At 45.4% G+C, this 22,272-nt stretch overlaps 1 protein-coding gene across 1 annotated transcript in view; it reads left to right on the forward strand.

The window, feature by feature from the left end:
- Positions 1-22,272, forward strand: part of OCIAD2 (OCIA domain containing 2) — a 95,176-nt gene that overhangs the window by 46,558 nt on the left and 26,346 nt on the right. Inside the window, exons 4-5 of the mRNA XM_086962660.1 lie at positions 2,655-2,702; positions 20,797-20,914. Coding sequence (XP_086818786.1) covers positions 2,655-2,702; positions 20,797-20,914 — 166 coding nt within the window. The remainder of the gene's footprint in view (positions 1-2,654; positions 2,703-20,796; positions 20,915-22,272) is intronic.

Here is a 22,272-nt window from a genome sequence, read left to right on the forward strand (position 1 = left end):
TAAGGCAGTGCTTCTTTGCATCTACTGTGCGTCCATGCTGAAACCTCTTCCACAGGTAAAATGGGCTTGGTTGGCCAACTCCCTCTCTGACAAACTGTTGCCACTGCAATGTCCGCAAGAGCCAGCTAAGTTGAGCCTCTACCTCAAGGGACAGGTATTATAACTTTAAATCGTTTTGAGAAATAACATGCTCCTCCTGTTTTCATTCTCATTACAACATGCAAATATTACCAGAATTCTCTGTGGAATTTGGGTGTTGCACCGACATTTACCAACATTACTGTGTGTCAAAGGAGGTGTGATTTTTGTTGGAAGAAAATTATTGTATATTGTCTTATATCCTTTGTCCAAAGGTCTTTGAGAATTTTAGTTTAAGAAGTAATGTAATATTGATTTGTAGAGCGCTGCTTGTTACCCGTGAGGATATTCAGGCACCGAGTATGGTAGTTGGGTTGGGCTTGAGTTCAGGCAGTCTTGATAGTCCTGCAAGGAGACTAATTGAAAAGCCAGGACTTTAGCTTCTAGCGGAATTCAAGAAGTGAGGAGGAGGCCCTGATATGTTGGGGGAGGTCCTTCCAGAATCTGCTAACTTGTTAGGAGAATGATCGACCTCCCATTCTGCATCTGTATGTTCGACTGAGAGTGATGTGGAGCGAAGTTGCATGGGGGTTGGTGGAAGTGAAGCCAATGATTGAGGTATGCTTGTCCTATGTTGTGCAGTGACTTGAATGCATGTGTGAAAAGTTTGACCATATCTTGCAAATCCCTTCCCCCTGTGTTCACATTTTAATGAAGGAGAAACACTACATTACCTTTCAACTAAGGAAGGACATGTGTCAGGAATTTGCTCCTTGCACTTTGATTCCTCTGTGGCAAAAGAACTGTTCCGTGATTGAAAAGTGCCACTCTCAGGAACAAGACTCGAGCCAAGTTGAGCCTATGACTTCCAGCTGGAGGGGGTCTTGGTTTGTAGAATGTTTGGCCTGGGAAGTGTCCTGTAAAGCCAGAGGAAGGTCTTTTAACTGTGCTGGGGGCCAAGTTAGCTTGAGTTCTGGTATCCTGGAGTGGAATGTAACCAGTTGCATAAGTCGAGCTGGCTCGGTGTGTATCCGGTTCTGGAAGTGTGACTATTCTGTGTATCTCCTATGTGTGGACAGGGTCCCTTGACAACTTTAAGATATTTGGGGAATCTTGGTTGAAGACACCATTTCTATAATTTGAGCCAGAAGGCTCAGTATGCAGACTCCGGTAAACCCAGACACTCAAGCCATTTGACCTGCTGCCATTGGACGTGGTTTTCAAGTTTGTCCATGTTGAAGCTCTTACAACTGAAAATATCTGGTTGAGGAAACCCCGGGTTTGTAGAACCCACATAGTCTAGAACCTCTATGTTGATCCAAGTCAAGATTTTTGGCTTGCATATTTGTTTCAAAGTCAAATTGTAACATTTTTACTTGGCCGTCCGTTGCATCTGTCTTCGAAAATTGGATATTGGAAGATAGCAAGTTCTGGTCAACTTTTAGGAAGTCCTACTTTTGTTTTAATTTAGCATATTTTTGGTTGTATTCTTTGGAATGTTAATGTAATGTGTTTTACTAGTTTTTGTCTTGTTGGTGATACATTTAATTTTTTAGTAGAGTGTTGAGTTTTATGTGGTATTTCAACCGTTAATAACTTTACAGTCTTTCGTTGTTTTGCTTCCCCTGTGATTTTTAAGGTTGTAGAGTTACGATAATTTTTCTTTTGGGGATTTGTTTTCCCTTGGTTACCCTTAATTTTTAATGTTCTAGTTTTTTACCATTATTTTCATTGTTCACATTTGTTGTTATAAAGCATTTTAAGCAATGATTTTTGCTTGTGATGTTTTTCATTAGGTTTGGCTTATCATTAATTTTGATAATATCTTCTCGAATGTTTATCTCTGTAATGTTGTCTTTATCTCTAACGTTTGAACTCTTTATTCTCATACTCGTTTTATTTGTTATTTATGTTGTCAAAATGTAATCTTTTTACCAAAACTGATTGTGGACACTAAAATTCTTTATTTATTTATGAAATTGTGTAATGTTGGTTTGCTAAGCACTGCACTTACATGCCCCTTCTCTGAGATTTACCTCGTACCAAAGTCCAGGGTATAATAAAAGAGTTCTGATATATTTTATGTCGATATAAAATGCTAGTATGACTCATAGTCTGCCTGTTTTGTTCTTTGTAAGAGATAGAAACAGTCAAACTGATGCAAAGGTGCTATTGAGAACTGTGTTTTTCCGTGTGCCTTTTCGCTAACTGTAAATAAGTACGTTTTTGTTATAAAGTTGTGCAAGACACTATATGGACAATAGTGACAGTGAAATAGGAGCATGAACTTTATTCAACAGTTTACATAGATAAGCAACTTGCAGGTACACTTTTAATAGGCTGCATAATAGGAGTAGTCTAAGTGGCACCCACTCTGCTCTCTGAAGGAAGCACCCTGCCCCTTGGCGGCCGCTGCACACTTCCTGAGCTAGGAAAGTGTAAATGGCAGGGGTCGTCTTTTAGAATGATAACACATTTGATACAATAAGACTCTTTACAACATTTTAACTTTAAAATTAATGTTTATGGAATTAAATCTGGTTATAATCTTGCCTACTTGTTTATTTTATTTGCAGGTTTTCTTTCTCGCAACCCGAGGTTTGGATCCCTTCCAAAGGTTGCCTGTAAGTAACATATTCCTAATTTGTCCTTTCAATGGTAGCTTCAGGATAATCAAAGATGTTTTCGATAAATGTTTTTAGGTGGGTGGGTTCTTTTTTGGAGTGTATAAATTTGATATCAAACGCCTATTCAGTTGTCCTTCAGGTCAAACTTCAACTGTTAGAAAAAAATTATGGATTCACTTTCAGTTTTGGATTGCATATTCATGATATTTCTCAGATAGACAATGATTTCTAGTAAAATTTTTTGAAGTTGAATAGTTTCAATCTTAAATGTAGTAATGAGATTACTTCATTTATTCATGAGGTTATTGTAATGGTACATAACCCGCCATGCTTTACAGACTAAAGCCAAACTGCAGCCTGTTCAACACAATGCAGCATCGCCTACTGCATAGTAGCTACTGAGACCTCATGTGGCCTGCTTGGTGGTTACGGCGCTGTATGTTAGTCATCAGTTGTTTCTCATTCGAAGCTGTCTGTTTGACTATATCCTTTCAGAGATTGCCCCTCGAACTTTGACAGATTTGATTGGCGGGCTCCGTGCAGAGGTTTACTTTCTTCCTACATATTTTTCAAGTGATTTCAGTTTAGTTTGCAATACTAGAAGGTTTGGCCCTTTCAGTCCATTCTGCTGTACTCTGCAATTCTCCTTTGGCATTTTAGTTGCTCCTGTTGCGCATCATTTGAATCTAAATTGTCTCCTTGAAGGTGTTTTATGGAGCCAGAACATAAAGCCAATAGAAGAACAAACCTAATGTGTCCAGCTTACCCCACATATGTCACCTAATAGGGGAAAGAATGATTCAATGTACTTCCTATTTCACTGGGTCCCTTGTGGAAGAAGGAAGCAGAACTTGTATGGTACTTACAACTGTAAACTGGTATTGACCTTTGAGGTTTCATGAACCGTTAAAGATACAGAACCATGGGCCTCATGTACAAAGGGTTTTTGCGTTCGCAAACCCTAAGATTCGGTAAATCTGAGGTTTGGAAACGCTTAAGCCATTTTTTAATTTTGTGCTAAGCCTATTTCATGAATCGGTAAATGGGTTTATCTGGTGAATTGTTTGATGGGTTTAGGAAAACATAAGGAATTGGTATTTGGAAGGGCGTCTAAGGACATTCCTTCCAAATACTGATTCCTTATGGTATGTATTAATGTTTGTTACTGAAATCCGGTTGAAAACATTTAATATTTTACCACCACCTTAAAGGAGGTGATAGCCCATTCACAAACTAGGAGAAGTCCGAAGGGACTTCTACCCTTTTGTGAATGTCAAAAAAGCATTGTTTTAGGAACCCCTCCCTGATCCATTTTCTTTTTAGACGGAACCTATTTTCTTTTTAGGACAATCTGCTGCATTTAAAAACAATTTTAAAATGCTTTATTTGAAAGCAGGTGCAAAAACAGCAGTTGATGGACAGAATGCAGAACAATGTCGTACATTCACCCCAGTACAGAGATCTGGGCCTAAATCCATTGTTTTTTTGCTCACCATGCCATTCCAGTTTGAACCCAGCGATATGCAAATCAGTCTTGAGCCTGTGCCCCATGGGAACAGTCCAGCCCGAACTGCCAAGCCAGGTCCTCCCTGGACTGGAAACAAGCATCCTATGAGCGGTTTAGGGCTTTCAGCCCTCATCAGCCAGGATTGCTTGATTCCAGTGGCATAGAGAGCACGAGACTCACGTCTGAGCATACCCGTCCCACTCGGGGTGACCAATGAAAAAACAACAGTTGAGGGACAGAATGCTGAACAAAGTCATACATTCACCCCAGTACAGACATCTGGGCCTAAATCCATTGTTTTTTTGCTCACCATGCCATTCCAGTTTGAACCCAGCCATATGCAAATCAGTCTTGACCATGTGCCCATGGGAACAGTCCAGCCCGAACTGCCAAGCCAAGTCCTCCCTAGACTGGAAACAAGCATCCTAGGACAGGTTTCAGGCTTTCAGCCCTCATCAGCCAGGATAGTTAGATTCCAGTGGCATGGAGAGCACAGGACTCACGTCTGAGCATACCCGTCCCACTCGGGGTAACAAATGCAAAAACAATAGTTGATGGGCAGAATGCAGAACAATGTGTTTGAAAGCAAGCACACACATGGTGGTCTGCTGACCCTAGCAGGTCCCCATGCCTGTAATTGTAGCCAATAGTAAAGTCAAGTCAAGAAGATTTATATAGCGCGCTACATACCCATAGGGTCTCAAGGCGCTTGAGGAAGGGTGGGGAGTTACTTGTCAAATAACCACGTTTTGAGTTGCTTTCTGAATGCTAGGTGGTTCTGAGTAAGGCGAAGGTGAGTGGGAAGTGAGTTCCAGGTTTTAGCTGCCAGGTAGGAGAATGATCTACCTCCCATGGTGGTTTTGTTGATGCGAGGTACAGTGGCAAGGGCTTGGTTGGAGGATCGTAGCTGGCGGGAGGGGGTGTAGAAGGAAAGTCGTGTGTTGAGGCATTCGGGTCCGATTTCGTAGAGTGCTTTGTGTGCGTGGGTTAGGAGCCGGAAAGTAATCCTCTTATTGATGGGGAGCCAGTGGAGGTTTTTCAGGTGACCAGATATGTGTTCTTTATGCTGGATGTCTAATATGAGCCTGGCTGAGGCGTTCTGGATGCGTTGGAGTTTATTCTGGAGTTTTGCGGTGGTACCGGCGTAGAGGGTGTTTCCGTAGTCCAGTCGGCTCGTGACCAGAGCGTGGGTGACTGTTTTTCTAGTTTCTGTGGGGATCCAGCGAAATGTTTTTTTGAGCATGCGAAGGATGTTGAAGCAAGATGAAGAAACGGCGTTGACTTGTCTGTTCATCGAGAGTGAGGAATCCAGGATGACGCCCAGGTTCCGTGCGTGGTCCGTCGGAATGGGTGCTTTTCCGAGGGCCTCTGGCCACCAAGAGTCATCCCAGGCGGAGGGGGAGGTGCCTAGGATGAGGACTTCTGTTTTGTCTGAGTTCAGTTTCAGACGGCTGTGCTTCATCCATTCGGCTACTTCTTTCATTCCTTCATGCAGGTTGGTTTTGGCAGTGTTAGGGTCTCGGGTGAGTGATAGGATCAGTTGAGTGTCGTCGGCGTAGGAGATGATGCTGAGGTTGTGTTGGCGTGCGATGACCGCGAGGGGGCTCATGTATACGTTGAAGAGGGTGGGGCTGAGTGAAGATCCTTGTGGTACGCCGCAAATGACTTCCGTGGCTTCTGACTTGAATGGTGGAAGGCGGACTCTCTGGGTTCTTCCGGTGAGGAACGAGGTGATCCATTCCATTGCTTTCCCTTGGATTCCGACGTTTCTGAGGCGTTGTAAAAGGGTGCTATGACAGACCGTGTCGAAGGCTGCGGAGAGGTCGAGGAGGATGAAGGCGACTGTGTCTCCATTGTCCAGTAGAGTAGAATGTCGTCTGTTGCTGCAATGAGGGCGGTTTCAGTGCTGTGCTTGGCTCGGAAGCCGGATTGTGAGGAGTCGAGGGATTTGTTGGTTTCGAGGAATGCGGCGAGTTGGTTGTTGATCGCTTTCTCGATGACTTTGGCCGGGAATGGAAGGAGTGAGATAGGGCGGTAGTTTTTGAGTTTGGTGGGGTCAGCTGTGGGTTTCTTCAGGAGGGCGCTGAGTTCGGCATGTTTCCAGCTTTCCGGGAAGATTGCGGAGTTGAGGGAACAGTTGATGACGTCTCGGAGGTGCGGTGCAATAATGGAGTCTGCTTTGTTAAAGATGTGGTGAGGGCATGGGTCTGTGGGGGATCCTGAGTGGATAGAGTTCATCAGACGGATGGTGTCCTCAGTGGAGATTGGCTTCCAGTCATTGAGGATGTTCAGGGGGTGTGGGGGTCCTGCAGGGGGTTGGGAGGGTTGGTCTTCGGGTCGGTTGTCGAAGCTGTTGTGGATGTCTGCAATTTTGTTGTGGAAGAATGAGGCTAGGGAGTCGCAGAGGGCTTGAGAGGGGGTGATGTCGTTGGAGTTGGCTGAAGGGTTGGTAAATTCCTTGACGATGTTGAATAATTCCTTGTTGTTGTGGGCGTTGTTATCCAGTCTGTCCTAGAAAGCGGCTTTCTTGGCATTCCGAATCAGTTGGTGGTGTATGCGGGTGGCGTTTTTGAAGGCGTCCTTGGTGCTGGTGGTTGGGTCTTTTTTCCAGGCCTTCTCAAGGGAGCGACGGAGTTTCTTGGATTTCTTAAGATCATCGTTGAACCAGGAGGCCTTCTTGCTGCTTACTTTGATTTGTCGTTTTTTCAGTGGTGCTAGGATGTCGGCGCTGTTGGATAGCCATTGGGTGAAGTTGGTGGCTGCTTGGTCTGGGTTTGCGGAGTGGGCTGGGGGGTTTTGAAGAAGCGATGAGGAGATCTGGTCGATGGTGATTTTGTTCCAGTTTCTTTGCAGAGTAGGTTGAGGATGGTTGTTGGATGTGGGCTTGCTGTAGGTAAAGTGAACACAGCTGTGGTCAGTCCAAAGGAGAGCTGTGGTGTGGCTGAAGGAGACATGTTTGCTGGAGGTGAAGATAGGGTCGAGTGTGTGACCTGCGATGTGGGTGGGGGTAGTGACAAGCTGTTTAAGTCCGAGGTTGGCGAGGTTGTCCAAAAGGGTGGTGGTGTTGTGGTCGTTGTTCTTTTCAAGGTGAAAGTTGAGGTCTCCCAAAAGGATGTAGTCCTTGGAGGGGAGCGCGTGTGGAGTGATGAAGTCCGTGATGTCTTCACTGAATTGTGCGCGGGGTCCTGGTGGCCTGTAAAGGAGGGTGCCTCTGAGTGTGGTCTTGGGGTAGAGGGTCGTAATTTGCTACCTACCTCATTGATGTTTATGAGGTAGGTCAAATTACGGCCTACTATGACTTTGTATTTAGTGAACCAACTGTTGGAATGGAAAAGTCCCTAGCATGGTGATGGGTGTGCACCCCTGCCCTGAGTTGTCCCAACTGTACTGATGTCTGGATCCGTGATGTTGATTTTTGTTGTCATGGGCGAACTCAGATCATGCGTCTGTGCCTTAACATAGACCAGTCTCATGGAATGTGGTCTTTTTGGACTGAGAGGGGCTCCTAAAGTGCTGCCCTTGTAGTGGTGAAAGGCTACTGCCTATGCCAGGAGATAACGTAGCACAAGTGCAGTGGTGGTATCATACCGTGTAGTGATCAGAAGGACTTAACAGGACTTTCTAAGTGTGTCACTGGAGTGAGGCCTACAGGCTCACTCATTTCAGCTGCTATGTGCTTAACTCACCCTTGACCTACAACTAATTAATGTGTGTTTATACATAAACTGGGTGTATATGTCCCTTTGAATGGTACAATGCAGTGCTGTGCAGTACATGTATGTTATATGCATGTGCTTGGTGTGTGTGTGCGCGCCTGTGAATGGTACTAAACACGGAAGTCTGTGGGTTTCATTATGGGAAACATGAAGAGGTAGAAGAATTCCCCCAGACTGACTTGTGGATTGCTGCATTCCTGTGAGCTGGGTGGGACACACTGGAGAAAGAGAGAGCCAAGCTCTTCGGTACACTTCAAAGGGTGCTCTTTAAAATAGAGAGAGTTCACTAGAAAGGGGGCAGGGCACACCCCACCAAGGGGATGGAGCTGATAAGTGGATCAGAAAGAGTTGAGGGAGGTCCTGTGGTAAAATTTGATACACATATCACTGTGGCTGACCTCCATGTGTGAACCTCTAGTCACTCCCATGGCCTGTGTTGTGGAGATATCAGATTTGGAGCCGCTCCTGCTTTGACAGACTGCTTTCCAGAGGAAAGGCAGGGCCGTGGAATGGGCAATACAAAAGGAAGGCAATCGCCAACGCAAACTTCAAAGACTCTGACTTTAAATCATATTTGGTTTCTGGAAATGAACTATAAGAAGGGGAGCTCCAGGCCCCCAAAATTGCAACTGTCAAGCAGCCAAGTAAGGCTATGCAAGGAGGAGATGCTCTGCAAGACTGCTGTCTGTGACCAGGATGTCTAGTGGGAGATCCTGTCGATTAGATACCGGTAGCAAGGTGTGAGGACCTACCTGCTGCACCAGTTGGGTCATTGCCTATGTGCAGGATAAAGTCTGTGACCCCCATGTGTCAGGGGAGGGCCGCTGCGAAGTTAGCTGTAACCTTAGAGCTCTGGTAGGGCCATAGCCGGTCCGTGTAATGAAGTAAGCGATCCTGTATGCCACGTGAGAGAGCCCTGAAGATTGCTGTCATGCTGATCAGGCCATAGGCCGTACGAGGATTGAAGTCAGCAACCATGTATGCCAGGTGGGGCTGACGTGAAGATTACAGCTCTGTTGATCGGACCGTAACTTGTGCATGTAGTGATGTCGGGGACCCTTATGTAGGGGAGGCTGCCGAGAAAATAGCTGCCGTGCAGATTGGACAGTAGCGCGGGTGCCGAGCAAAGTTAGTGGCCTTGCTTGCCAGGTCGGGCCACCATTAAGATTGCTGCTATGCCAGTCGGGCCGTAGCCCTATACAGAGTGAGGGCAGTAACCCCGTATGCAAGCAGGGGACACCGGGGCTAAGCAATGAGAGTTGTTTGGTTGAGACAGTCTTTGCGAGGAGGAGGCCGCAGCTGGAACACTTTTGATTTCAGTATCAGAGGCACTCCTGAGACTCAGACAACTAGTGGGGCTTGATCTGACTATCTCCTATAGTGAATGGGGAATAACCGCTACCGATAGCAAGAGAGGAGTGGGATTCAGGAACTCACCTGTTGAAACACTCGAGCCCTCTCCACAAGGTCTGTGTGTCTTGCTTGGAAATGCCATATTCTATTTTGTGTTGGTATATAAATACTCCTTTTTTCATAAAAGCATGTATTCTGACTCCAACTTATTAGTACATAGGTCAGTCCGCAAAATACAAACTAATTCGGTAAATGTTTTTGCCCAAATTGCAACAACATTTACCAAATCCACTTTTGCAATTATTTTCTATAATAGATCTGCATAAATGCAAGTAAGGAATTTATAGACAAGGCAACATTCGAAAATGTAGTACCTGTCTGCAGTTAAAATTAGGTCACAACTTTTGTTAAACTACCTTTAAAATCTGGTTGGGTCTAGTTTTTCTCTTCCATCTCCAGTGCTTAATGTTGAAACACTTTACAACTGTTATTTCATTCAGACTTCTAAGTTTTTCTTATCTTTTGTTTTTATTTTAGTGCTAGATTAAGCGACCTGCGGTGTGTCATATGCCGGGAAATATATAAGAAATAGACCTGGCTGTAGCCAAGACCTTTTTGTTTTTACTAAAATTATATCTATAAAGTATTTTCTGACGAGGGCTTTCCACCAACCCACCTCATTCACTGCTCTGTTGTCATTCACATTTTTCTTCCACCGACTACAGCATGTGGCAGTAGGTGAGCCCACTTCAAGCATTGACTAACTTCACTGTAAGTGACAGCATTCAACCATTTCGCAAGGAACCCAGTCACACACAAAGTAATTGTGCCAGGGGCTACCATGTGCGCTTTATGAGAAAGAACTACAATCTGTTAGTAAAAGACACTTCTAAACAGTCTATTGATAACTGCAAAGCCATGATAATAAAGGAAAAGACTTGGTATTTCACCAATAAGATTGAGACCTCTAAAAACACTTTTAGAGAACTTTTTAAGAAAGTTAAGAAACTTGCCAATCTGCCCAAGAAAAATATTGCCAACTGCAACCAAGCCTTTTGCAATACCATAAAAGGCTTCTTTCAGGCTAAGGTGGAGGATGTTTTATAACACCTTTGTGGCAAATGAGCTTTTAGCCTGAGATTCCTAGGATGATAATATCTTGCCTACTAGTTCAGAAATATTGTGCTATATATCTTTGCTTGCCACCGATCAGATTTTAAACATGGCTAATTTTATCAAATCAGGTTCTCCTCTGGACCTGTGTCCTCCAAAAATTATACATCTAGTACCTGGGATCATAAGTTACCACGTGGTTGACCCCTTTAATCATATGATCAATCTTGGGCACTTCCCTAGAGATTGGTAAAGAGCCTCTAGCCTTCTGCTTTTGAAAAAAACAAATCTTAACCCTCAAGATCCTAGTAGCTATAGACCCATCTCACGTCTCCCATTCCTGGCTCAAATAATGGAAAACGCCATTAATCTTGAATTGGCCTCTTTTTTAGACATTAACAACCTATTTGATTCCACACAATTTGGATTTAGGTGTAGACATTGTACCGAGTCAGCATTGATTGTTGCCTCAGAGATAAAGCTGCCCTCATTTTATTAGATCTCAGCAGCATTCACACGGCCAATCATGACCTGTTGATTGACTGTCTTTTTAATCTAGGCATCAGGGGAGCCGCTTTTGCTCTCCTGAAATCCTTTTTATCTGATCGGGAACAATTTGTTGCTATGAACAGATTAAGTTCTGATGCTTTCTCCCTGCCTTGTGTGTGCCTCAGGGCTCCTCCCTGAATCCCACCGTTTTTAAATCTTTGTCACTCCACTGGCTAAGCTCATTAAATCTTTTGGATTCTCAATAATCTCGTATGCTGATTACACATAAATTGTGGTCTCAGTGTCCATCAACCCAGACGAGACAGCTGCCGGATATAACAGTTGTAGTCAACAAATTGACAACTGGATGAAAATGTATTGCTTTCAGTTAAACTCTGGGGAAAACGGAGGTTCTTATCCTTGGCAATGACATCTTCTGGACTCCAGTTGGTGGGTACAAGAACTAGGTATGCTGCCAACACACGCGAAAGAAAGTCAGGAATCTGGGAATTCTGTTGGACAATAAACTGTTCCTTTGAAGAACAGGTGAAAGCGGTGACTTTAGTTTTTTTCATCTTGAAGATCATCAGGAAAGTTTGTCCTTTTATTCCCCCTGATCTTTAGAAATCGATTGTGACCTCTCTCGTCTTATCTAAATTTGATTGCTGCAATGCTCTGTTTTTGAACATGCGGCAAAGACATGCAGCATTAACTGCAGATTTTGCAAAATGCTGCAGCACATCTGCTGTTAGGGATTCCCAGGAATCAATCGGCCTCTCAGGCCTTAGTCAAGTTGCATTGGCTCCCTATTAAAAAGTGATCAAATTTAAAACCCTTTGTATTGCCTTCAAAGCCATGCATAATTCGTGCCCGGAATACAACCACAAATGTTTTACCTGATATACCCCCTAAGTGCGCTTCCATCTGCTACAGCCAAGTACATAGTCGGATCCAAGTTTAAACAGGCTTACTAGGGCGGTAGAAGTATCAAAGCCGTTACGGCCAAACTATGGAACACTATTCCTGTTGATCTGAAAGGCCGGTCAAATCTCCTTTTCTTCAGAAAAGCATTTAAAAACATGGCTCTTCTGTTAAATTAGCCTGATTCTTTGACATGCCTTCATGTAGCCACAGAGCCAAAACACCCCCAGGCAATCGAGCGCCTTATAAATATACATTTCATTTCATGAGACCAAAATATTTTTGTATTTAGCCAATGTTTTTTTTAAGAGATAACAGGACCTTGCAGCTTTTCCAACAATAAAGTATCGCAAAGACCATGACTGAACAAGCATTGGCAAAGCTCAAAGACTATCTGCCAACTGTAGTCCTACTGGTTTTGTCAATGATTTTTAAAATAAATGTGCTCTGAGACATTTTCCCATTTGTGCTACACGCAGGTTTAATCTATTCAAGACTGCGCCCTTTTTTTTTATTAAATCCTCATATCAAGGGTTGTTATGGGCTTAACTTAACGGAGCTACACCTAGATGTACTTTTCAAAGCACACCTCCGGGTACTGACCTCTCTGATGCTCAGCATAGTAGCACACTGACTGTTGTAGCACCCTCTTTAGACGGTACCTAAATTGCGTTGTGGACTCTACCGAGTGCTCCTTGGTGCCAGTCTGGTGTACCCTGAGCTGTACCCTTCCCGCTACCGATGCATCCAACTTCACTTGCAGGGCGGCTTCCAGCATGTTGCTCTGTCCCCCGCTGGAACGCAGGAGCCTTCCTGCACCGGACCATATACCTCGGAGTCTGCCCACCGCCTCACAGCTCCTAGATTCTCACCTGCGGCTGTTTATGATCTCCTGAGGTTTGTTCCAACCATAGGGCTGCTCATGCTGTGTAGCGCTTCACCTTATCTGGGTGCTCACAAGCATACCCTCAGCAGCAGGCAAGACCTGTTTCTTCTCTGGTTCTGCGAATGCTCACTTGGCGGCCATGAGAAGAAATTGGTCCGGAGTGCTTCCTTCAGCCCCGCCCACACTTTTCCAGAGGGAGGGAGTTTCTTCAGAACCCTCCACCACACTCACCACTGTTGATGACAAACTGAACATTGTCCTGACTTCCATAGAAAAATGCTAAGTGTCTTTAGAGAACTATTCCCGAGTGGTGGACTTTCCCGAGGACACTGAGGGCCAGGATGCAGTGTCCCTACTTAGAGGCATCGCTCCGCAGTTTTGTTCACTCCACTACCATCTCTCCCTACTTTTCAATTGAACGGGCACACCGAGTGCTGACGAGGAGGCCCTTTCCTGGCGCCTTGCCGAGACCGCTGCTGGTGCATTTGTTGCACTACAAGGACTGCAATGTGATCCTGAGAGAGGCCTGCAAGCTTACCACTCTGGCAGTGGACAATACATGTGAGATAATCTTCCCTAACTATACATGGGCAGTACAACGTCAGTGGAGTCCTTTTCTTGCTGTCAAATGTGGAGTTGGGAAATCTTACATTAAATACTTACTTCTGTCCCAGGCAAAGCTTCAGGTCGGGACAGATGGTACATTGCTCTTCCTCACGGACCCTAAGAAGCCCTGAGGACTGGGCAAAGCGGGGCTGGGCCATCGGGATCGCCTCGTCACAGTCACTGGCAGAAAGGTTGTGGACCCCCGACAGAAGCTGTCAACGCCGCAGGAACCCTATGGCCACAACAACTGCTGCAGTCATCATGCTCGCCCAATCTTTAGCAGGTTATACAGGAGAGGTGGCAGGCGCTGCAGGCGGCTGCAGCATTCGGAGATCCTGCTCCATCTTAGGATCCTGACTGAGATGGCTCTAAATCTTCCAGTGATTAGGACTCCTCAATATCCTGCTTTCCTTGACTTGGCTCCATCACCTAACATGACTCCACAAACAGCAGACAATAGCCTTTAAACTCTTTCTGGTGGTGAGACACCTTCATGCTTGTGCATTCTCTTCGTATGTCCAACCTGAAATGTATATTATTTTTGTAACAGGTCCTACATGGCTTCTCAAGCATTGGAGTATGGCATACATATCTTTCTAATTTGCCACCCGTTGTTTGTACTGGAATAATTTGTTAGTGTACTTGCAGTCCTGTGCAGTGGGTGCTTTGTTGTGTTGTATGAACAATGTTACTCACCTTTCAAATCTGGCTGTACACAGAACACTCTTTTACTAGTTCTATGGTGTTACAGGAGACCTGGCACTGTTGTACACACTGTGCTTTGCGGGACATGACTTTTAGAGTGGTTTGGCTTTGGGTTTTGCTCCATTTATGCATACCGCCATGAGTCCCCGCATTTGGGAAATGACTTCTTTTAGCAGCCCCAAAATGTGAGTCCTGTCCTCAATAAATCTGTATACCTACCTATCGACTAGTCCTATGTGCTGCTCTGAGTGTGTACACCTGCCCGATGCCTCTCCTTTAGGTCTAGATCTCCAAACCTGTGCTCTGGCCCTGTCGGGGGCACCCTTGTTGCTAATATCTGGCCCAGACTCCCAATATTCTAGGTGCTGTGAATGCCACATGTTTGACTCTATTTAGCTGGCAACTGTGCTTTTTCTCCTGCTATCTCAGGCTGGCTCCCACGCAGAGCTTTCCTGCTGGCTAACTATGCAAAATCTGCTATGCCTCGTATCTTAGCAGCTTGCTCTGAGAGCCCTAGGCCCTCCCAAGCTACCTGGCATTGAGGAGTTTTGCATCCTCCTACACCCTGTATACTAACACGTACCCCCTTCATTAGTTCACCTCCACTGATGTCAGTTGTTAAAAAGTTTGGGCAGAAACCTGTTGTCCCTCCACCCTCTGTTATTATAAGTTCTCTCTTGTTGGCTCACATTGGTTCTTTGTTGCTGCCTCTACCTACCCAGAACATGGGCTCCTAAGTGAGACTTGCACCACTTCTCTATATTGAGTCGGATACCATTCCTTGGGAAGTTTCCACAATTGCTACCACTAATATACTTACCTGGAACATTTGAGGCATGCACACTCCTTCCTGTAGTTACGCAGTATACTCCTCTCTCTGTCGTAGGGCGACACACGTTGTATTTCTGCAGGAATCTCACCTAACGAAGGCCGAAGCTGTGCGCTTACAAAAGCGCTGGAGGGGACAGGTATTTTCTACTAACTACTCCACATGAACTTGTGGGATTTTAGTCTGGATAAGAGTGGGAGTACCCTTTGTTACAGCTGCACAATTACAGATCCAGAGGAGCCTTATATCTTTATAAATGGTAGATCACAGGGCCGTTATGTCTTGCTTGGAGCAATATATGCACCTAACTCTGAGCAGACCGCTTTCCTGGATACTCTATCTGGGATTCTGTTGCACTGGAGCGGAACACCCTAGTAGATTTCTGGGGACTTTAATAGTGTTCTGAATGTTGAGTTGGATCGCTCCTTTCCCCCACTTCCTCACACTGTCGCCACTTCAAATGCGTTGGCGCTAACTGGCTGGCTAAATCACTGGAGTCTTCTTGACATCTGGTGATTGGATAATGCTTCAACACAAGTTTATTCATTCTATTCACACCCTCATGAACTTCATGTCCAAATTGATCGCCTGGTTAGCACACTGGATCTAGTCCCCCACATAATTTCCATTGATTACCTCGGTAGCACTCACTTTGACCATAATGCCAGAACACTGGCGTATATGCTGCGACTGTGGCCCCACTCCTATCTGAACATGACGCTTACAAAAACAGCTCTAGAGGATCCTCCCTTTTGTGTTTCCCTCAGCAATAGCAGATCAGAATACTTTGACATTAACATGTCCCGTCTGGTTGAGTGGGATTCCTTCAACGTAGCTACCAGAGGACATTGCCTGGGCAGTGCCCTGAATATGCAGTAGTATCACACTTTTTTGGCATCAAAGAAGCTATATGCATGCTCACATCTGGCAGGTTTTGTTGCCCTGATGGGCGATCGCCCAAGTTTAATGAAATATGCGCATCCCTCCTTGCCCCACGCTTGAAGGCGCTTTACGACAAGGCTATGCCAGTTGCTTGTCTTACTCCCTCAATTCGCAAAGCTCGTCTAAGCTCTGTACCTAAATCTGACGGCGATCCGTTTTAGCTGGAGTTTTATAGACCACTTGCAATCCTTAATGCGAATTGCAAAATACTCTCTAAGATACTGGCAGACCAGCTCCCCCCCCCCCATCTTCCCTCCCTCCAACCCCCGTTCCCCTGTCTGGTCCACCCAGACAAAAATGGGCTTGCACCGGCAAGGAATACTTCCTCAACCTGCACAGGTTACTTCGCATCCTGGAGTATGCCTTTTCTGTCTGGCACCGGGCAGGCTGTCTGGTGCTGGATCTAGAAAAAGCCTTTGATTCACTGGAGTGGACCTACGTGTTTCAGTTACTTCAGACATATGTTCTGGGAACCCGCTTCATTTGCTTGATTAAACTCCTTTACACCCAACCTTCCACTAGCATAAAAACGGGCCGCCCCCTCTCTGAATCCATATGGATTCATAGGGTCACTCGTCAGGGATGTCCACTATCCCCACTGCTATTTTCTTTAGCAATGGAACCATTGGCTCACGTCTCCCATGTGAATGGTCAACAATGGGGCATTCCGCTAGTAGACACAACTCATTTAGTCTCCCTCTATGCAGACAATAGGCTCCTTACCTTGGGCCCTTAGCATGAAGTAGGAGTTCATAGCTGTGGTAACCTTAATCAAGATGACTTTCTCCTTCCCATGGAGGAACTCATCACTGATGTCAGGCTTCACCCGGGTCAATTCCTACTATACAATTCCCCTACCAGGACTATGGGGGTTCATTGGGGCGCGATACAGCAGGAACACACTGTGCACCTAGTGATTCAGTATTTCCATGTCATAGGGAGGGGCCACTATCTAATAAAATAGTTTGCTTGCTCATTACAAATGCATGCTACAGTCTCTCTTACATCGCTATGCCGCTACTGGGATCGCAAGGCGGGTCGCCCCTGTCTGGACAAAGAATATCCGGGCATTCTGGCATACCTAGCCTTGGTGTCCCGTAACGCTGGTTTTAAATTAATTCAGTACTACATATTGCACTGGCCCTACCTCGCCCAATACAACATCTACTGCTACTTCCACTGCACAGACCCTATTTGCCCCCTCTGCCTGTTGCCAGACTCTGATTTCCTGAATATGTTTTGGACATGCCCTGCGTTCTCCCAGTACTGGCTATGTATCACAAACCTCTTAGCCCGCCATATGGGCAATCTCTGGTTACACACATGGGAGGTGTTCCTGCTAGGTATGTTCAGACGTAGCAAAACAAAATAAGTAACTGCGCGGTTCTGGGACTTGGCTCTTTTGCTAGTTAAACGTTTGATTTCTAGCAGATGGTAGTCAACCATCTCTCCTCAGCTCTCTGCCTGGGCTCACTTCATGGATGCCTGGGCTCAGGCTGAGAGCACTGCCCTGCACCAGGAAGCTATCTGGGGCTTGCGTAAATACCCTATTTCTGTTGGCTGGGACACTCTGATGACTGAGGTTCAGTCTTCTCTGAGGGACGATAACCTGTCTCCTTAATTGCATTATTATGCCTAATGCCCGACTGCTGTTTCTGGTTTCCCAGAATGCCACTTCCATTCTTGATAGATGTTGTCCGTCCCTCCATTTCATGTAATAGCTCTTTCCGCGCTCTAATAATGTATCAATTATCCTTGTTTATTTCATAGGTATGGTCTGGTTCTCACGTTCGAAGTTGAAATGTATTCTTTTAATTACTCTGGCAAGCCTATGCCCTCTCCACTCTGACGCAGTAGTGCGTACACTCCTTTCTACTACTGTTCTGCGAACCTTTGCTATATTTATTATGCTTTTAATGGAAGTGCATTGTATCACGGTGTTGCCACTTGTATGCTCTACTTGTAGACTATTTGCTATGCTGTGTAGGAGAGTAGGGTCTGCTTTCCCATGGTCACCCCACTTTTTGCTTTTTGCTTCACTGGTTTTCGACTTAATGTGGCTGTAGGCCTGCTAATCAGACCACCAGCCCAGCTGCTCTCTCTCTAAATTCACTACAATGTACTTTAGGTACATTACCAATTGGATACTGGGTCACCTTATGAGCACCTGTACAGTGTACCATAGGTACCCAGGGCATAGGTGCATCCAAGGCCTACCAAGGGCTGCAGCATATCTTTTGCCACCCCTGGCTGGCCATTCAAATCGACACAACTGGCTGATCACTCAGCTGGGGCAAGGTGATGTAATCACCCCTTGTTTAGATATACTATACCTATATATAACCTTATGTCAGGACACATATACACCTATAAGTCACTCCTATGGCAGGCCTTAACAATCCTAAAGGCAGAGTGCTTGGTTTTATGTGAGATGGTGCTCTAGCATGAGCCGAGCCTGCCTGCAGCTTTCGGAACCATGTCCTTATAGCTGTTCTAGGATGTTGCTATACCATATACTCTTAAGTGCATTATGAACCTCCCGGTTAAATGCTAACTATGGTTTGGCTTTATCAAAACATGTCGAGTAAGGTGTCATACAATTTGGAATACTACCCCCTCACCAGTCCTGGCGACGGGGGTAGAATTCCACCCTTCAAGAGGGAGAAGACATGTTGTTCCTACTATTCCCGGTTAAAGTTAACCAGAGCCTCAGCATCACAAAATGGATGCTGCTGCCACAGACACAAGTCTGACCTCCTGCTGCTGGGAGTCCTTCCAGCGAGGGAGGCTTGGACAATAGGTTTCCTACCTTGGGAGGTGCTAGCACCACCCCAGACAGGACTTTGTGTATTGGGACAGGGAGGGCTGAAAGGATTGAGACACTGCCTTGGGCACACAAGGGTTCCCATGCATAGTCCAGTTCAAACCGGTGCTGGGGCTTTCCTGCCCCATCTCTGGCGCGAAACTTGACAAAGGGAAAGGGGTGTAACCTCCCCCCTTCCCTGGTCCCACCCATAGGAGGGACCTAGCAGGTAATCCAGCCCCTAAGATTCGTATATAGGTAGGGGCTGAGTCTAGAGACTTTAGATTATCCTGACTGAAACACTGAAATGAAACTCTGGACCTTCATCACTCTACTTTGGAAGAAGACAACTGAAGAATCTCCCTTGTGGTCAAGGAGTGACCACCCTGCGCAAGCAGGCACCATCCAGCGATCCACTACTTGCTTTGCCGCCACCTCCCGCCGGAGCCCGAGCCCAGAGTCTGACAAGAACTGGATTCTCAGACATCCAACAGCCCAGTCCACAGTCCCTGCAAAGCTGAGACCCGTGGAGGCGACGAGAGACGTGGGACCGGCCATCTTGAAAAGTCTGCGACCTGCTAACTGTGCAGCCCCCGAGGCCTCCTCGAAGCTGTGCATTGGGAATTGAGAAGCCCCAGCCCGAGCAGCATCTGCACCAAAGATCAGCTCTGCACACTCCACGAGTTCGGCGTGGGGCCCTTTTGAATTTTCCTGCTCGACGCGTCTGCCCGGTCACTTGCCCGTTGGCTAGTGGCCATCTTGGCGACGAATCCGAGAAACTACACCACTGGTCTGGTTGCTCCAGACTGGCCCTTGCTTACCTCAAAAGAAGCAGCCCCTCAGACCTTGCTGTTCTGGGTAAGCAGCCTACATCGATTCCTGCCTGGGTTGCATTTGCCAAGGCTTGTTGCCTCCAATCTTGAAGCCAACAGCGAGAGCCTTCGTGGGACAGTCCGTGCCTCCATCCTGGTTGTCGTCGACGCCTCCTGGTCCACGTGGCTGCAGAGACACGCTTCCCATCAGCACCTGATTGCAACGCGACATCACCTGGTTCCATCCTGGTTCCATCCTGGTCACTGGCTAGTGACCCAGACTCTGTCCCCTCTGCTTTCAGGTCCTCTACGTCTTCGATCCACCCTTGGATCCACCCGGACTCTTCTCTTCTGGCCGCCTGCAGCATCTTTACTCCAAGGCTCCATAGATCTCCACGACGAAACCCGACACACTTTGGGACCTATGCACCCGCTTCCTGTGGGTTAGGTAACACGAGTACTACGGTGCTCCTGTAGAGGTTTACACTCCTAGTTTCAAGTGGTTAAGTTCTATTCCAGTCGGAAGACTTCTAAATCTTTAACTATATAACTTTTACATACCCATTGACTTCTATGTGTGAACTTGTGTGCTTTTAGACACTGCACACGCATCCCGTGGGCCTCCTGCTCCCTAACCATTGTTAGTTCAGTGTAGCCCCAGCGATTCCCAACGCCCTAGGCCTTACCATTGTTCGTGTTGTGGTACTTATACCACTTTTTTGATATATGGTTTGACGGGCCACCCAGCCCTATGCATAATTGTGCAACTTTTGTCTAATCTATTAAGTAACTTGTTTTGCGCTTGTGCTTCTGTGCTCATAAAGAGTTCAGGGGTTTGTTTAGAAATAAATACATATATATTTTGAATATATATCCTGTGTGGTTTCCTTTCATTTGGTATTAAAGGGATTGCATATGTTAAAACAGCTGGCTTCACATGCCCTCTTGAGTTTAGCCTAAGACTGCTTTGTCCATGCTACCCCTAGGATAGCTGGTCTATAAGGTTGACTTTACAACCATCACCATAAGGGTTGTTTGGACTGGTGCAAGGTGCTCACTAGACTAGTGAACATCATATACCAGGCCAACTTCTCACATGCTGTACCTGTAAAACTATATAAATGCTTAATAGAAATATGTAATGTTTTTTAGAAAGGGGGTTGTTATGAGCTTTCTTTTAAATTAATAATGCCATTGACATTTATTTTTAGTTTTCCCTACAATAATTGACCTTCTGTATACTTGAGCTAGAATCCATGAAATAGGGTGAATATATATATTTGACTTAAATCCTAAATGTGGCTGCTTTCAACAGCGTCAAATAGACTTTTAATAGTTTATGGATATAGGCACCCAACATTACTGTTACAGTCATGCAGTTTACAAATTTTTTTTTCCTTTCTTTATAGTGGCCGGCGTCCTTGGCTTTGTCATTGGAAAGATATCATATATAGGTGTTTGCCAGAGCAAATTCCATACCATAGGCGTGTACCCATTTGGAAAAGACTTCCGTCCACATCATAAAAGGTATGGATTATTTGCACCTTCCAACAAAAAAAGTAACTAATAAAACTCCAGCTACTTTTGTGATTTTCGCCTACCTCTCTCAGTAAGACTTTCATTCACTAACAAATGGACCTGGGGGCCTGGCTGTTTACAGTAATATAATATGAACTAAACACCCCACTCTTGCTCAAGACACAATTTAATACCCTCCTTGTTGTAACATGTATAATGGTAATAATGTCATTTTAGTAGGTGAGATAAACTTTTTATCCGTACAAAATAGAACGTATTTAGGTGTTTTGTTCAGTACCAATATGCAATCTTTCAGCTGATTTGCAGTGCCAAGATTGTCACCGACAAAGTGATTTTGCAGTTCGTCATTCTGTTGATTAGTGGATTCCAGGGTGTTTCTTTGATTGGAGCCTTCGGTGTTGAGACTCCATTGGAGCAGCTGAGTGGTGGTTTGATGCATGCTATCGCATTTTCTTTCAATAAGTAATAGTAATAATAATATAAAAATTTAATGTAGAGCACAAATCACTCCCGAAGGATTATCTCTGTGCTGCACTAACAAGCAGGAGGAACTTCATAAAACAGCCAGGTCTTCAAAGCCTTCTTAAAAGCTCTAGTGCTCGAGCATAAGTGAAGAATAATGGGGAGTTTATTCCAATGAAAGGGGGCATTGTAGGAAAAAGATCTACCCCCTGATTTGAGCTTCGAATGCGGGGGATAGTCAAAAGAGCCTTATCCGAGGATCTAAGGCATCTCGCGGGTTGATAAGGAATGGACAAATAGATGGGGTGGGATTTGTGAAGAGCCTTATGTGTCAGACAGCAGAGTTTTAAAATGACCCATTTCCTGATATGGAACCTATGAAGATCCCAAAGAATAGGGTAAGAGGTGGAACGAGAAGGAAGATTACAAATAAGTCTAGCAGCGGTGTTCTGTACCACCTGCAACTTTGTCAGCAAAAAGGCATTTACTGATATCAACAGAGCATTCCCGTAGTCCAGGTTGCTCATAATAAGAGCTTGGACCAAAGTTTTTCTGGCACTCTCAGGGAGCCAAGGAAGAGCCTTTTTTAGAAGCTTCATACTGGCGAAACATGAGCAGCAGGTGGTGTTAACTTGGTCTTTCATGGACAGAGACCGATCCAGCTTCACTCCAAGATTTTTCACAGACTGTTTAGGGGAAGGGCTGGGCCCAATTCAGGCGGCCACCAGTCAGCAGACCAGAGCTGGGGCAGAGGCACGTACGATTGAGTACTAACATTTGGGGGACTGTAATGGGCTCTCATGGAGGAGACCAGAGAAGTTCAGAATTCCAATGATGAGTGCTTCCCCTAGTGATGCCTTTCCCTTCATACTTTGCCCATCCAA

Source organism: Lissotriton vulgaris, chromosome 3_1 (assembly GCF_964263255.1).
Source record: "Lissotriton vulgaris chromosome 3_1, aLisVul1.2, whole genome shotgun sequence".
Lineage (NCBI taxonomy): Eukaryota > Metazoa > Chordata > Amphibia > Caudata > Salamandridae > Lissotriton > Lissotriton vulgaris.